Source organism: Rhododendron vialii, chromosome 1a, assembly GCF_030253575.1.
Source record: "Rhododendron vialii isolate Sample 1 chromosome 1a, ASM3025357v1".
NCBI classification, from domain to species: domain Eukaryota; kingdom Viridiplantae; phylum Streptophyta; class Magnoliopsida; order Ericales; family Ericaceae; genus Rhododendron; species Rhododendron vialii.
In genome coordinates this window covers 19307322-19323472 of record NC_080557.1, presented here as the reverse complement: position 1 = coordinate 19323472, position 16151 = coordinate 19307322, and the positions used below count along the sequence as shown (strand labels likewise).

Sequence of the window (16151 nt, the reverse complement as noted above, 5' to 3'; positions counted from 1 at the left end):
CACATGTTATATTCTCAGAGCTCGGCATTAATGTTAAATTTTATACTCATCACGTAATGAAATTTTATCATACGTCTACCAAAAAAGTAGATTTGTTTTCCCAATTGTATATCTGTGAAATACAAGTTAAATTTCTGCAGGGAAAAAAAAGGAGATCAGTTGGCTGATATTTGAATACATGTGTGGAAATCAACAATTTAATTTATGTATTCATATATTATACACACAAAGTTACAACGATGGACACGCTATCAGAGTATGCACCAACTTGTTTGTCTCGGAGAATTCCAAAGAGTTAGGCTCCGTTTCGAAAACCAAAATAAGTCCTTATTTTTTAAGAAGGCAATTTCAAGCTCAAAAATTATGGTTTTATTGAAATCTAAAAATGTGCAATATGGATCTTGTTTGGAAGATCTTTATGAGATCTTTTATGCGATGCAAAAAAATTTGAAAATTTATTTTTTATTTACTTTATTTTTGAGTTTGAAAATGTGAAATAAGCTGCTTATTTTTTAAAAAGGTTTCTGGAACGGGGCCTTAGAGAGACAGAGTCTCAGTTGGGTTTCCACCCTCCCACCCCTCCGCCTCCTCCTTCCTTGCTTTCCTCCTTTTTTTCCCTTCTTCTGCTCTCCTCCTTCCTCTCCCCTCTCAGTCGCCCTTCTCTCCAGCCTCTCTTTCTTCTCTCCTCCTCTCTTTGGTCATGGAAGATGGTTGAGGGAAGATCTCTCTCTCTCTCTCTCTCTCTCTCTCTCTCTCTCTCTCTCTCTCTCTCTCTCTCATTTTTGGAATATAGATACCTAATATGGGTTTTGATTTGTGATTCTGCTCCGCCTAGCGACGATTTTTCAAGCATTTCGACCTCGATGGTGAAGGTGTGTGCAATTGATCCGGCTTCGATCTTCTGGTCCAAATGTAGCTTTGGTGCAGTCAGAACATGTTTTCCTCTCTGAAATCCATGGCGGATTCCATGGCCTTTCCACCATCCTGGATTCCAACACCGCCATTGTATCTTTTGCTTTGTTCTATTTTTTTTTTTTTTTTGTTTTGTTTTTCTGGTTGTATGTTGTTTCCGTTGTACCCTTTCCTTTTTCATAACTAGGAGTATCTTGATTGTAAAAAAAAAAAGAGCAGGCGCCATGAGGTAGACTTCCATTCGGAAAACTTATTGGAGCAAGTCTACTGCATAGACCAATTGGGCTAATTTTGGCAAGCTATTCTTCTTGTCAAATCCGGCAGCAAGTTTGACAAATTCAAATTGGCCACATCAGAGTTAAAGTCCGCTGGTTGCCAAATGTCATGCCAAAATTAAGCTTTAGCATAAAGAATAACAAACCTCGTAACCTTCTACAATGACGTTTTTGGTGTCGGGCCGGCCATGAGTTTTTTTGGGGGCTCAGGCGAATTTTTCAAAATGGAGCTCTTTGCATTTTCAAGAAATGAAATTCAACAAGAGAAATGTTATCTTAAAAAAATTAAATAACTTGAAAGGAAAACCCATGAAAATCTCTTACTGTATTAATATAAGAATTTGAAACAATAAAATCACAATCATTAGTTTGTCTTGTTCAAGCTACGATTTGGTTTAAATGGAACTATCATTCGTTTCTTTTCTTGTTTCGAGAGTTTTCAAGACTATTATATTCAAATAGCATTGATTCATTGAACAACATATAAAAGCAAGAACCACGTCAATTGGATTCATGAGTGAGAATATTTTGGCTTCCATTAAAAATTACATATCACTGAGTATTACTTGATATCCAATTGCGCTTAATGAGGGTGAGTTTCCGCTAAAAAGTTTGTCTTAAGATCTATCTGCGTTCTTGTAAACTTATAACTTATTTCGGTATTCTTTTACTTTTTTGACTTTTTGTTTAGCTTTCATCATACTTTTTGGGCTTAATCGTTTTTTTCTACGAGACGAATCGGAAAAGTATAAAGGTATGGACCGATGTTGAAAATATTCAAATAAGATAGCACTTTGAACAAATAAGACAACTATTTGATACTTTTTTCGTCTTTAGTAAACAATTTTTTTGTTTTCAGTCATAAGTTTGTACTTTTTAGACTACTCTCATTGAGATGGATGATTAATCTAAAATAATCACGCAAATCTAACAAAAATTCAGAACAAAGAACAGAATACGCAAAACAAAACAAAAAAACCCGTTCTAGTTTTCAAAATAAGTACTTAAAAAATAAGTACTTATTTTCAAACTTAAAAATAATGAGCTTACCGAAATAAAAAAAATTTGCAATGTGGATCTTATTTGATAGATATTGATGAGATCTTTTGAATAATGTAAAAAAAATTAAAAAATTATGTTTGTAAATACATTATTTTTAAGTTTGAAATTTCAAAATAAGTACTTATTTTTTAAGAAGGGAAAATGGAATCCGTCCCAGAAACTTTCTTAAAAAATAAGTACTTATTTGCAATTTTCAAGCTTAAAAATAATGGGCGTACGAAAATAACTTTAAATTTTTTTTGCATATTTTAAAAGATCTCAAGAACAAGATTCATATTGCATATTTTTATATTTCAGTAAGCTCATTATTTTTGAGTTTGAAAATTACAAATAAGTTCTCCCTCCGTTCGGATTTAATAATCTTTTTTGGGAGTTCGTGCCGTTTTTCAATCGATTACATCTTGTAATTTATATGTTTTATGTAATTTTGAAAACATTGTCTTATTATAACTAATTGAGATCTATCAAACAAAATTCATATTAGATATAAGATTCATTATCAATTTAAAGATATAACTCATTTTTTATCCGATTAGAATTAAACGAGGAATTATTAAATCCGAACGGAGAGAATACTATTTATATTGTTGGTTCCGGAACGGTCCCGAGGCCAGCCATAAACAAACATATCAGGAGTATAATCAAAAGTTCAAAAAAAAAAATGCACTCCTACTTCCTTATTTTCCAACTGATGAACAACTCTACTTTTTCATATTTTGAAAAGTTCGATTTAGGATTAAAAAAAAAAAAAAAAAGTTCGATTTTTTTTTTTTTTAAGACGTTATATAAATATGAGAAGAGAAGGCTTTTGGGCCCACCCAATCAGAATGTTTTTTGTCTTTTTTTTGATCCGGTCCCAATCAGAAAGTTGGCAACGACTGCATTTTGTATCGGTCCCAACGGGCGACTTCTCTTCAAATAGCGCTCTCTCTCTCTCTCTCTCTCTCTCTCTCAACGGTCTTTCAATTGGCGTTCATTACAAGTCCACTGTCCTTATACTCTCTCTCTCTCTCTCTCTCTCTCTCTCTCTCAATTGGCGTTCATTACAAGTCCACTGTCCTTATACTCTCTCTCTCTCTCTCTCTCTCTCTCTCTCTCTCTCTGTGTCTTGTTTATTAGTACTAGCTTTTGACAGTAGCAGTAGTACTTGTTAAGTGGAGTATCGAAGAAGCCTGTCTTCGGGGTTGAGAGTGAGAGATCCGGTAGCTAGGGCTTTGTCGAATATGGCGACCATGGTGAGCTTGATTGGTTTGGTAAACCGCATCCAGAGGGCGTGTACTGCGCTCGGAGACCACGGCGGCGGCGGCGACATCGCCTTCTCCTCTCTCTGGGATGCTCTTCCCTCCGTTGCCGTCGTTGGTGGACAGGTATACTAGTTACAATTTCCACTTCTCCACCTCTTCCCAATTTCAACAGAGATAAACTGAGGCACCTATTTCACTGTCTAAAGTTCCAGAAAGATTGGTGGTTTTTTGTTACTGGGATTCTGGGAATTGATTTTTGCATCCTACTTTTTTATTAATTCAATTCAAAATTCGTCTTTAGCGATGAAAACAAGGCTCTTACGAACTTGTAGTTGTAGTCGGCCGGCCTCCCAATTAAATATACCAATAGTCACCAGATTAATAAAAAAAACTACTGGGAAGATCATACGAAGAAGTCGAGACCTAACAAAATAAGTAAAACCTCAAGGTGCATGGTGGGCTGCCTCCCATCCTCCTATCTTGGTTTCCCGTTGGGTCGCGAAAGACTAGAATGAGAAACAAAACGGAATGTACAGGATTTTTAGCACGTACAACCATCAAACCAGAGACCAAGTAATGGTGACTCACCGCGAAGACTGGAGCTTCATAACATAATTACAGTACATTTTATGGTTGTGATTTTTGCGCTCTACTTTCTAATAATAAATGCGGTCCTCAATTCGTCCAGCTTATAATTACCCAATCACTAAAAGAATTTTTTTTTTAACTGCATTTATTAGAAAGTGGAGTGCAAACATCATTTTTCTTACACATAACACAATTTACAAAGCACGCTAGAAGATATATTTTGGAGTCCATTTATAAGAATGGAGCGCGAACATCATTTCCTTTGTTTTGTTTTGTTTTGATCTTAGCTGAAATTAAGTTTTTCCAGTAGTTACCAGCACCTTATTTTTGAGGTTACTGGTTCAAATCTTATAGAAGGTGTTGGATACCCATTGTGGTTGGTTTGATTGAGGTTAGGGTAGAGTAGTTTTCCTATTGGACGGCAAAAAAAAGTAGTTTGTTTTTTCAGAATCAGTTTTGCATGATGTTCTTTTGAAATTGGTTTGGGAGACAGTTTTTTCAAACATGTTTTCGAAATTTTTGAAAATGGTTCATTCCAATGAAAACACTACATGACATTTTGGGTAAAAAAAAATTTGCTAAAAAATGGAGCAAAAATATGATTGATGAGTGTTTGCTTGAAAAACGATATATGAAAAGTAGTTGCAATACCAATGAAGAAATACCTACCAAAAACGTTATTTCACTTTTATAGTGGGAAACGTTATTTGCAGAGATTTAGTGGGTTTTTTGTAGAGTCATTGAGTGATTTTTGAAATAAAAATAGAAAATTGCGGTAACCGGATATAAGGTAGAGAAGGATGGAGAGAGAAAATTTACAGATTTTTTTTAATTTTTTTTGATAACTCACATGTCTAGGACAGTTTACACGCACCATAACTAATCCTAGGGACCAATCCCACCATCCAACTGGGGGGGGGGGGGGTGTGGTGTTGTGGTGTGGCAATCAAAGCAAAGGTTTTGCCCCATATGGACTGGCCCCTTATATTGTTGGGGTCAGTCCATTGCTTGATTTAATCTATATTTTTTGGGGTTATGTGATTTTTTTTGATTTGATCCTCTGTTGCTGTTGTTTTTTAAACATTGGTATCTGATGGTATTTTGTTCTTTTGGGGAGCAATCAGAGTTCTGGAAAATCTTCAGTATTGGAGAGCATAGTAGGGAGAGATTTTCTTCCTCGAGGATCTGGTAGCTACTTTGACTTTGCTTTAATTGTGTCTTGTCTTAGTGGCCTTGTAATTGTGAATGCAACGATTTTGTGCCTTATTTTTGGTGCTTGTGGTTATTTTCAGGGATTGTCACAAGGAGGCCTCTGGTGCTGCAACTTTACAAGATCGATGAGGGTCAGCCGGAGTATGCAGAGTTTTCTCATCTCCCTCAAAGAAGGTTCACTGATTTTGGTGTGTGAATTCTCCTTCTAATGCCATTTTACTTTTGATATAGTTAAATAGAGAAATGATGACCATTCTTATCAGTTTCTAGTTTGAATGTTTTTGTCTCTTTTTAAAGTTCTTTTATCCCCATCACTGAATGTAAAATTAAGCTTCAAGCAGTTCAAAAGAAAATTGATACTCTGAAATAGATGCAATATGATGCTGACCACTCTGGTCATTGGTTAACACACTTGATATGGAAGTTCGTGTTGCTTCCTAAATATAAATGGGGTAAATTACAGCTTAGCCCCTGCAACTATCTTCAAGAATCACTTTACACCCTCAACTAAAAAGTAGAAACTGCTACAAGGTAACCCCTTGTCTACTAACCTTCTTTTAGCATAACCAAATGGATGGAAAAGGTTCATGTGACCTGCAAATGACAAAAACGACCCTTGTAGATGAACTATATTGACATGCATTGTACATCAGAATACATCTCGGTGACACCCACAGCAGTGGGTCTTTCTCCAATTGTAAGGTAAGACTTTGCGCTTTGCTTTCTCTTTCTTCTCTCCCTTGCCGTTCATCCTTTTCCTCTTCTAGCTTGGTTATTTCCCCCTATTTATCTATAGGTGCGAGAAATGTATGACTTATAGGGGTGTGTTTGAGTGCGGGGCAGTTGGTGCAAAGTCGGAAAAGAGGTGGTTGGTGGTGAGGATCAGAAGTGTTTTGGCCTTTTGGGAGAATGTTGTGAGGAAGGTCAGTGTGTGCTGAACGAGTGCAATCATGGACTATGTGGTAGCTTGGGGCCCCTGTCATGTATGTAAAAGGACGAGGAGGATTGGTCTTGAGTCTTGACTCGTTGCTGGTTGGGTGAGGAGGTGATGGAAGAAACATATTGAGAGGCTTGGGTGGTGGGTTTGTGGTAGTTGTGTCACCATGGCCAAGAGTTGGGGAGCAGAAGTGGTTGGAAATGATGGAAACTGATGGAGATGCAACCTGCACAAGGTGGCTGCTTTGGCGAAAAAAATGCGTATACGTAAAAGAAAAAGAGGGAGAAAGGATACTGAAGAGAGAGGTATAGAGCCACTAGTTTTTGCAAGAGTAACATGTCTAAGTGAGACGAAATTTTAGTCGTTAGTTGGAGGTGTAAGGAAAAGGGGCGAATTATCTAGTTTGGTCAACTAATGATCTACACAGTGCACTCTTGCAAGACTGAAGTAGGGTAAATACAAAACTTATGCTATATATTCTAAATATTTCTAATGCCCTCAGCGTCCTATTGTGAGTTAGTTGAAGGTCTAAGGAAAAGGGGCGAATTATCTAGTGTGGTCAACTTATGGTCTGTGCCCCTTGCAAGACTGAAGTAGGGTAAATACATAAATTATGCATACTCACCAATGCCCTCAGCTTCCTAGTGCATTCCAAAATTTCAGGAGGCATATTGTGGCAATTTGGCTTGGTAAGGGATTCCAAATGATAGTTGAAGGGGTAAGCTGTTATGTACTCAATTTAAATGAGATAAAAGGGTTAATGTATCTGACGTCGGAGAAGTTGCAGTATGATGTGTTCTTTATCTGAACATTTTAAACCATCATAGAAGAAAAGGATGAGAAGAAATTAATCACTCCTCTTTGGATATGTTGCACCCTTTTTATCCTTTATCAAGCTTGGATTATTCTTATGTGTTGGTATGGATTTGCTATTATTCATGCAACTTTTCTCTTTAAGGTTATTAATTCCTTTTCGCAGGGCCTATTTTTATATTTGTAACCAGTATGGCATTATGTAAAAATTTGAATGAACGAGTTTGTCAAAATTGGGACCTAAATTGGATCTTTTGGGGGGTCTCCAAGATAGAATTGTAGGTTCGAATTCTTTAGATCCTACTAAAAGAACAAATGATCTTACAACTTCTGTATTTTTTATCAGTACTTCAGAACTAATAGAGAATAAACTTGTAGTGTTATCGTGAGGATGTGAAATGATGAGCATATAGCTGCCAAAATAATTGTTGAGCCTATTCTATGCAAAAATGTATTAAAGATGCTGTGATCAAAGAAATAAACCATATAGACATCATAAGCTGAACCAAATAAACTTAAGGGTTACCTAAATGTTGGAGTCATGGAGTGCTTGTATCAAATGCGTAAATTTGTAAATACGAAGTTTTGTATGAAAGACCTGTTGGGGAATTTCTGAGATCCCACCCGGAATGGAAGCGCACAAAAAGGGAAATATCACACCACAAGAACAAATGGAACACGAAAATATACGTGGTTTGGCCTCAATGCCTACTCCACGGGAGAGAGAACAACTTCCGCTAATATTGAATGAGTACAATGAGATAAAAATAACCCAACCCAAGCTCTCAAGCTCACTAGTATTTTTATCTCCCTCAAACACACACAATATTCTTACACTATTTTCTCTCTCGCACACACTGCATATCACTTTATTTTCTATGCTCTCAACCGTAGCTAACACCAACACACATGCACCTCTTTAAATACATGTAGCATTGGCACTAGCACTAGCACAAGAAACTCTTCCACTGCCAAGAACTCTCAAGAGCCAAGCTCAACAAATGCTTTATGGGACTTGGAGAATTGCACCACTCAAAGCCAATTAACTCCACTGAACCGTACACACATCCTATGCAAACTAATTGCCATTAAATCTTTTCTCTTTTTCTTTTTCAAACCCATTACCACATGGGCTAAACCCAACAAGACCGAGGTTTGAATCTTCGATCATCAATTCTGTTATTGTCATACACGGGCATGAAGTGGACTCAACTTTATGAGACATCTTATGTGAAAAGTTGAAAGTAGTAAAAGGTGACAAAAAGAAAAAAGAAGCAGCAATAGTATTGATAGCATTGTGAGGTTTGTTTATAATTGGTGTTTGAGCTATAAGGTGTATGCATTAGAAAGATCTATATAAAGTTCGCTGGAAGAGCTCAAGTTGTAGGATCTCATGATCCTACGATTCGATCTAAGATCCCAACGATCCTTCTATGATCCTGCTCTCCAGGATTTTTGGGGGGACCAAGATCAATTCTTATTTTCTTGGATCGTATGATCCTACGATATGGATAATGATTTTACCAACTATGCATATGAAGGGGCTCACCCGTGTAAGAGAAACGAAAGTTTGTACGGTCTCATATTTATGCCATAAATAGATGGTATCTCCAAAAATTCAATTTATACCAACTAACCAACTGGTTAACGGATGAATTTGATCTGACACCTTTGTCGTATGGATATCTGGTTTTGTTCGGGTTAAAAATATTTGTTTTTTGTGCTCTGTTACTGAATATGACACAAGTACGCTCAATGCATTCTGTTGCCATCTGTGTGCTAGTTGTAACATTTGGTATGTGCGATCTTATGTTTTTGCAATATGTGTGATTTTTATGTTATTAATGTTTTCTTTCCCATTTTCTTTAATTTGGAAAACAAATGTGTCCATGCTGATGCTGGTACTGATCTTTGGCCATTTGATTCCTTCTGCAGCTATGGTTCGCGCGGAAATTCAGGATGAAACTGATAGGGTGACGGGAAAAACAAAGCAGATTTCTCCTATTCCAATCCATCTTAGCATACACTCTCCAAATGGTAGGTTATTCGTTACCATACAGAGGCTGTTACAAACTTATTTCCTTCTATCCTCTTGCAGGGATCCTTTGCCACGTGATTGTACTGCACTTCATTTTTTCACTTTATCTCATTACAGCTGTAATAACTGTATCTTTATACTATTGCTTTGGCATCCTCGCAAGGAGCATAACATTTATCAACAGCCATGTGATGCATGTCAAACTTGTCCCTGCCTCTTTGTATCTTAAAAGTTCCCCTACTTGGTTTGAAGTGCTAATTTGGGTTAGGTTTCAGGACTTTGATTTTGCTTTAAACAACTATCGGTCTACTTGAAGGAAAAAGGAATTACTAGGTTCTCTTGCTTCTAGTCAAATTGTTCCGGTTGGGCGTGAGAGTATCTCTGTGTAATCACATTGGCCTATTAGAAGCAACCTTCTAAATAAAGATGCAAAGTAGAAAGTTGAGCTTGGATGTCGTTACATGGGTGAAATGCTTGCATCTTTGTCCATATCCATACTTCTTAGATGCCACATGGGAGCATTTAATATAAGTAAGCTACCCTCTTTGTTAGATAAATTGGTGATCAACAACTCCACAGTTTTCCCATCGTGATGTTTAGTAAAATAGGTGCAATCCTTTCTTTTCTTTTTTAAAAATATATACAACATCATCTATTGTCAAAATGTTATCAGTCCACAGATATGCATGTACTGACACCATTTTGTGTTACTGTTTGTCTGGCAGTTGTCAACTTGACCTTAATTGATTTGCCTGGCTTGACAAAAGTTGCCGTTGGTATGTCCTATATAATTTCTCATATTCTTGTAGGAAGAGATATTAACAAGTCCAATGAAGATTTAAATCTTTGTTCTTTGCAGAGGGACAACCTGAAAGTATTGTTCAAGAGATTGAAAACATGGTTCGATCTTATATTGATAAGGTAATGATGTGTGGCCTTTTCTTGAAGTATAATGTATAATGTATTTAAACATGGTTCGATCTTAATTTTTTTCATAAAATTTAGAATCTTCTTGTTGAAATGAGAATGAGGGAATGAAATCATGATGTAATGGGCCCTGTGAAATGTGGAAATAAAGAAAAGAGAGAAAGAAGTGTTCGCTTAGATTCTTGTGATTCTAGTAAAGGTTAGGTTTTGCAAATTTCTATGATTGCTATGGTAATTAAGACTCCTTACGTCAAATGGACATGTCAGAAGTTCTGTCAATTGTGTTATTCATGCATGTAGCAGAGATAATGACTCTATCAATAAGTTAACGTATCGTGCTTTATTATGACTCTACAGTAGCATTCTGGTTTTGTTTGGTATCATGTGCTTTGCTTACTTGATTTAATTTCTTTTGTTTGTCGTGAGCATCTGCATGTGATATTGATGCATAGATGTCCTAAGTTGCAGAAAAATTTGGAACTAAATGATAAATACATGGTTTCTACAGCCTAACTGTATCATACTAGCAATATCTCCAGCCAATCAAGACATAGCGACATCTGATGCTATCAAAATCTCTAGGGAGGTGGATCCGACTGGTGAGTTCTGCTCGCAATTTGTTACAGCTAGAAAATTGTGAAGTTCTTGCCTGAATTCTTGAAATTACTTGCGGATTGTCTCAATTTCCTTTGCGACTGGCTCAGGTGATCGAACGTTTGGGGTTCTGACAAAGTTAGATCTGATGGATAAAGGAACTAATGCATTGGATGTACGCTTACTCTCTTTTTTCTCAGTTTCTGCGCAATTATTTTAAGATGCTTTATTTCCATTTGAAGGAAATGAATATTTGGGTCTTAGTTCGTAATTATTTATGCCCTGAGGCATGTGATGTCATCACAAGTTTTCCGCAGATTTTCTTCTTAGTTTTCTCTCCTGTGGATTTCTTAAGTGCATGGCTAATGGAAATACTTGTAGATCTCTAGTCCTTACTTTTGTTGGCTGAATCAAAAAATTTCCTTCCAAAAAGGTTCTTGAAGGGAGATCTTATCGGCTACTACATCCCTGGGTCGGTATTGTTAATCGGTCACAAGCTGATATCAATAAAAATGTTGATATGGTTCTTGCAAGACGGAAGGAGCGAGAATACTTCGCTACAAGTCCCGACTATGGACACTTATCCAGTAAAATGGGTTCGGAGTACCTGGCAAAACTTCTTTCCAAGGTAACCTTTTTTTTGTCTTGTTTGTATTCAAAGATTCTTATGGATGAAAGTATGCTACCATTTGGATGAGTTTTATTTCTGTTTTTTTTTAATTTCAGCACTTGGAGTCTGTGATCAGATCAAGAATACCGAGTATCACATCTTTGATTAACAAAAGCATTGATGAACTTGAATCAGAGATGGAACACCTCGGTAGGCCTATTGCTGTTGACGAAGGGGTGAGTGGCCTCCATCACATGAATATTATTCCTTAATGAACACTATCTCTGTTGTTGGTGGCTGAAATTCTAAAGTTCCAGGCTCTACTCTACACCCTCCTTGAACTGTGTCGTGCCTTTGACAAGATATTTAAGGAGCACCTGGATGGAGGGTAAGCACTTTATCTTCTTCTACTGTAGCGGAGGTCCTGCGGAAAAGTATCTCATGGCCAGGTTGTTAAAAAAGCTTAGAAAAAGAAAAAGAAAAAAAGATTGTCTAATTCAAACACCAATCATTACATCCCCTCATCATGCATGGTAATACTTTCAACTCTTTCAAAATTTATGCCATGAACCACCGTGTACATACCTAGGCGTGATTCTCAATAACCTTGGTGAGTTTGAGACAGTTTAGCTTAAGCTTTCCCAAGATGGCATAAAGGGTATGATATTTTCCATCCACACATCTTTCAGTTCTAGACATCCCAAGGCATCAGTACAAGAAGCTTCCAAAAGTGAACCCTTGGGTGAATGGGAGCCATGGCCAGGATTGGATTTTTGCTTTCCAATGATTTGAGAGTTATAGCCAAAGAGAACACTGTTTTTCACTGAAGTGGTCTCAATATCACATTTTAAACTCAACATTCATCAACATAGGAAAATGAATTTTGTGGTTAAATTTTTTAGAAAGGCAAAAAATTTCATTAATCTCTGAATACAAAGATTAATAGGAACAAAGAATGATGGCATCAAAACCCTAACCCGAGACCTAGAACAATCTACAACATTAAGATTAATCCTATGCCTATTCAAGACCCAACCCCCAAATTTGGCAAGAAACCAAACACAGGAAGCCCTCTGTGACAAAGCCCACACCTGATGGCCTAAAAGCCTAGATAAAGAAATTAAGACCAAACACACCTAAGGGGCCAAAAAGCCCAAATAATGGGACAAGCCCAAACCATTACAGCTCAAACCAAAACCCTAGCATTTGTGGTTAAATGCTAGGCAAACACACTACAATTGGTTGTCAAATTATGTGTGACATCCGTCCATTTGCATTCTTATCAACAGCACAATCACTGCAGGGCTAAATTTAAGAACTTGAGTCGTCTGTGTTGCATTTTATTCAAGTTTTTTTTTTTTTTTTTTTTTAACCTTGCCATTCACATCTATGATTTAAGCACTTGGATGTGTTTTTTGTATTTTCCATTTCAGTCGACCTGGAGGTGATAGGATTTATGGAATATTTGACCATCAGCTTCCCGCGGCCTTAACGAAGCTTCCATTTGACCGACATCTTTCCCAACAGAATGTTAGGAGGATCATTTCAGAGGCAGATGGTTACCAACCACACTTGATCGCACCCGAGCAAGGTTATCGTCGACTTATTGAGGGGGCATTAAATTATTTTAGGGGCCCAGCTGAAGCTTCAGTTGATGCTGTAAGTAGTAGCCTAGTACTTTGTGCCCCAGTAGTTTCATTTAGAATTTCTTATTATTTGATTTAAGAATTGCCTCAACTAAACTGACCACAAATTCTCAAAATGTAGGTTCACTTTGTTTTAAAGGAACTTGTGAGAAAGTCAATTGGAGAAACACAGGTGAAACCACCCTTGGAAGTTCATTAAATAGTTTGGGAATTGATTTTTACCTCCTTTTTGGTATTTGCACGCCTATTCATGTAAGTGAATAACTCAGTTATTGACAAAGAAAGATATGGGCGGTAGTTTAAATTCACACTTATTAGGACAAATAACAAGTGTGGATACAAAGAAGGGGAGTGTGGAAATCACCACGCAGTTGTTTTTCTAGTTAAAAGAAGCACTCGTGCAAGTGTAATGTTGAAAGTTTGTTAAGACTTTTTTAGGTGTTCTCTTATGGGACAGGAGCTGAAGCGGTTTCCTTCTCTGCAAGCTGAAATAGCCGCTGCTGCCGGTGAAGCCTTGGAAAGGTTTCGTGAGGACAGTAGAAAGACAGTCACAAGATTGGTGGACATGGAGTCTTCATATCTGACTGTAGATTTCTTCAGGCAACTGCCGCAGGAGGTGGAGAAAGGGGGAAACCCTGCTGCTGCCTCAACTGTAGATCGCTATACAGAAGGGCACTTCAGGAGGATAGGGTCAAATGTATCCTCCTATGTGGGCATGGTGTCGGAGACACTCAAGACCACTATTCCCAAGGCAGTGGTCTATTGTCAGGTCAGGCAGGCCAAACAGTCGTTACTCAATCACTTCTACGCACAAATTGGCAAGAAAGAGGTTTGTATATCTCCCACCGCGCCTGTCTCCCTCTCTCTATATGTTATTTTGTGTGTATAGTATGAGTTTTGAATGGAGTTCCTTCAATATTTGGGGCTTAGAGCTCGTTATGAACTCCGTCGTACCATAATTGTCCTTTTCCGGCAATCGTGTCATTTAGTTAGATCAATATATAATGTGTTATTGTGAGGGAAATCTTTTAGATTTTTTCCACCAAAACAGACCCAAGTTACTTCTTTTAGATAGTTTTCGAAATGATCCAGGGGAGGATAAAATGGAAAACATAGTCAAATTTTATAGAGATGTCTGGAATAGTGGGAAAGGACTCAGATTATGGGATGGAGATAGTACGAAGTGTAAGGTCACTTCCCATGTAAGATGCACCACAGTTAGGTGTTGCCATAGTCATCGTTGGAATTTGTCCTACATCGGTTAATTATCTCCTCCAAAACTAGTATATGAGCCTAGGCGGCCTCTCCCCTCTTTGCCAATTGATTTTGAGTTGGATGCTTTAACATGGTATCAGAGTTAGGCTTTCGGAGAATTTCGTTAGTGGTTGTTAGTTTGTTCTTCTCTTTTAGCGATGGAAGGGGCAGTGCATTCGGCTGCTCTTTCTCTCTTCTATCCTTGTAGACAAGGGGCCCTAAAGCTAGCTAGAGCAAGAGCGCGAAGGGCCTCTAAGCTATACTTTCTTTGTTCTTTGGAAAGAATGAATAACTACCCCAAAAAGCTATAGCAATAGAGCAGATGGACCAAATGAGCTAGAGAAAAAGGCATGTTGAAAGAGTGCCAGAAGCAAAACGAAAATCTTTCGTTGAAAGTTTGAACGAATGTATGTCAATGGGCTTGGAGTTCCAGGTGAACGAGCCTAAGCTGGCTGGATAAAGCCTAAAAGCTAGAAAGCGGGATACGTTTTTTAAGAAATTCCTAGTGGAGGGTGGACCTAGTGGAGAACAGAAAGTAGTGAATACTTGTGATCCATGTGTTATGGATCGTTTATTTACCTAACAATACTACGCAACTTATTTTGCAAAATGGTGGTGCTTGCCATAAATGCTTTTCTTTGTATCACAGGTTGATATATCAACATTTAAATTCGAGTTCCGTCTTGTGCGTATATGTGAAAGTTTTGGGTGAACTACAGTTCCCTCTCTTACACTTCCCATTAATTTGAGGCAATCAGAAACCTGGAGTTTTAGTCAAGTTGCAATGTTTTAACCCTCCTTCTATTTAAAAGGAAGGAGAGTTCAGCATCTGACTTTTACATGACCAAAAAATTAGTACATTAACATTGCACATGTAGACTAAAGTTATTGAGGAGGAGAATTTGAGGGTTAATGCGGTACGAAATTAGGTCATTGATAGCCACATATCTCATACCCGTTACATTTAAGGGCGACTATTGACGGAGGATATGATGACAATTTTAGAACCGCGGGACCAAACACCAAAGTGATATTTGGTGTACATGGTTGGCAGGTAAAACTTTTTCTTTTATTTGTCCTAAATTCCTAATAAACAGTACCAAAGTTTAGGTATTGGACCATTCCTATTATAGGCAAAAATTGTGCGCCTATTTTAATATCCAACACTCAAGCTTAATTAACTAAGGGAGGCAAAAGATAAAATGAACATGTTAATGGAAATTCCTCTTGTGGTTTAATGGTTGTAACAAATTTGCTTTTGCCATATTCAGGGTAAACAGCTTGCACTATTGTTAGATGAAGATCCAGCATTGATGGAAAGGAGGCAACAATGTGCGAAAAGGCTTGAATTGTACAAGGCGGCAAGGGATGTGATTGATTCCGTATCATGGGTACGATCAGATTAACCAACAGTTGGAGAGAGCTTTGTTTGCTACAACAACATATACTTGGTAAGTATTTCACAACACAAATCCTTCCAGATGTTTGCTGATTGTGAATGATTGGTGATCAAAGTGTGATTATGTGTTTGTCAGTTAGCCTCTTCCTCCTGTTGGATGGAGATTCGGATTTTGGTTGTCTGCTGTGTGATGACTCCATTGCACGTGTGTTATATATCTGTAAATTTTGCAAACGTTGTAATTGTTGAACATATATTATTTGTTAGTTTATATGAAAGTTGTAAATGTCTCATTCTACTAATGGTGCCTCCACTGCTTATAAAGTACATAAACTGTAAATTAAAACGTTCTCCGGATGTTCCCGGGTTCTTATTGTGCTGTATGATGGATTTGGATTTTCAAAAACTTTTTTTGCGTTTTCTTTTTTCTTTTCTTTTTTCATTGAGGTCTTGATGAAATAAGAGTTGAAACTGCGTTACGATCTCTGTCAGTGGAGTAGCCTCTGTTAGGATTTGATGTGTCAGAAAAAGATCGTTGAGGCCTTTGGGATTTGATGTGTTGGGTAGTTATTATGAGGTAAAGTGGGAGTTCTGGTATACGTTTCTCGGCCTTCTGGCTAAGATCAAAGTGATAGTTTTG

At 37.5% G+C, this 16151-nt stretch overlaps 1 protein-coding gene across 1 annotated transcript; it reads left to right on the top strand.

The window, feature by feature from the left end:
- The first annotated feature begins 3282 nt into the window (after nt 1-3282).
- LOC131318824 (phragmoplastin DRP1E) lies at nt 3283-15813 on the top strand. Its single transcript, XM_058348816.1, has 16 exons — nt 3283-3616; nt 5206-5269; nt 5374-5481; nt 8979-9080; nt 9807-9857; nt 9941-10002; nt 10517-10607; nt 10713-10777; nt 11036-11230; nt 11329-11448; nt 11530-11600; nt 12646-12871; nt 12980-13030; nt 13316-13687; nt 15384-15563; nt 15648-15813. The coding sequence occupies exons 1-15, from the start codon at nt 3473-3475 to the stop codon at nt 15516-15518; spliced, it is 1857 nt and encodes a 618-aa protein (XP_058204799.1). The 5' UTR covers nt 3283-3472; the 3' UTR covers nt 15519-15563; nt 15648-15813.
- The last annotated feature ends 338 nt before the right edge of the window (nt 15814-16151 follow it).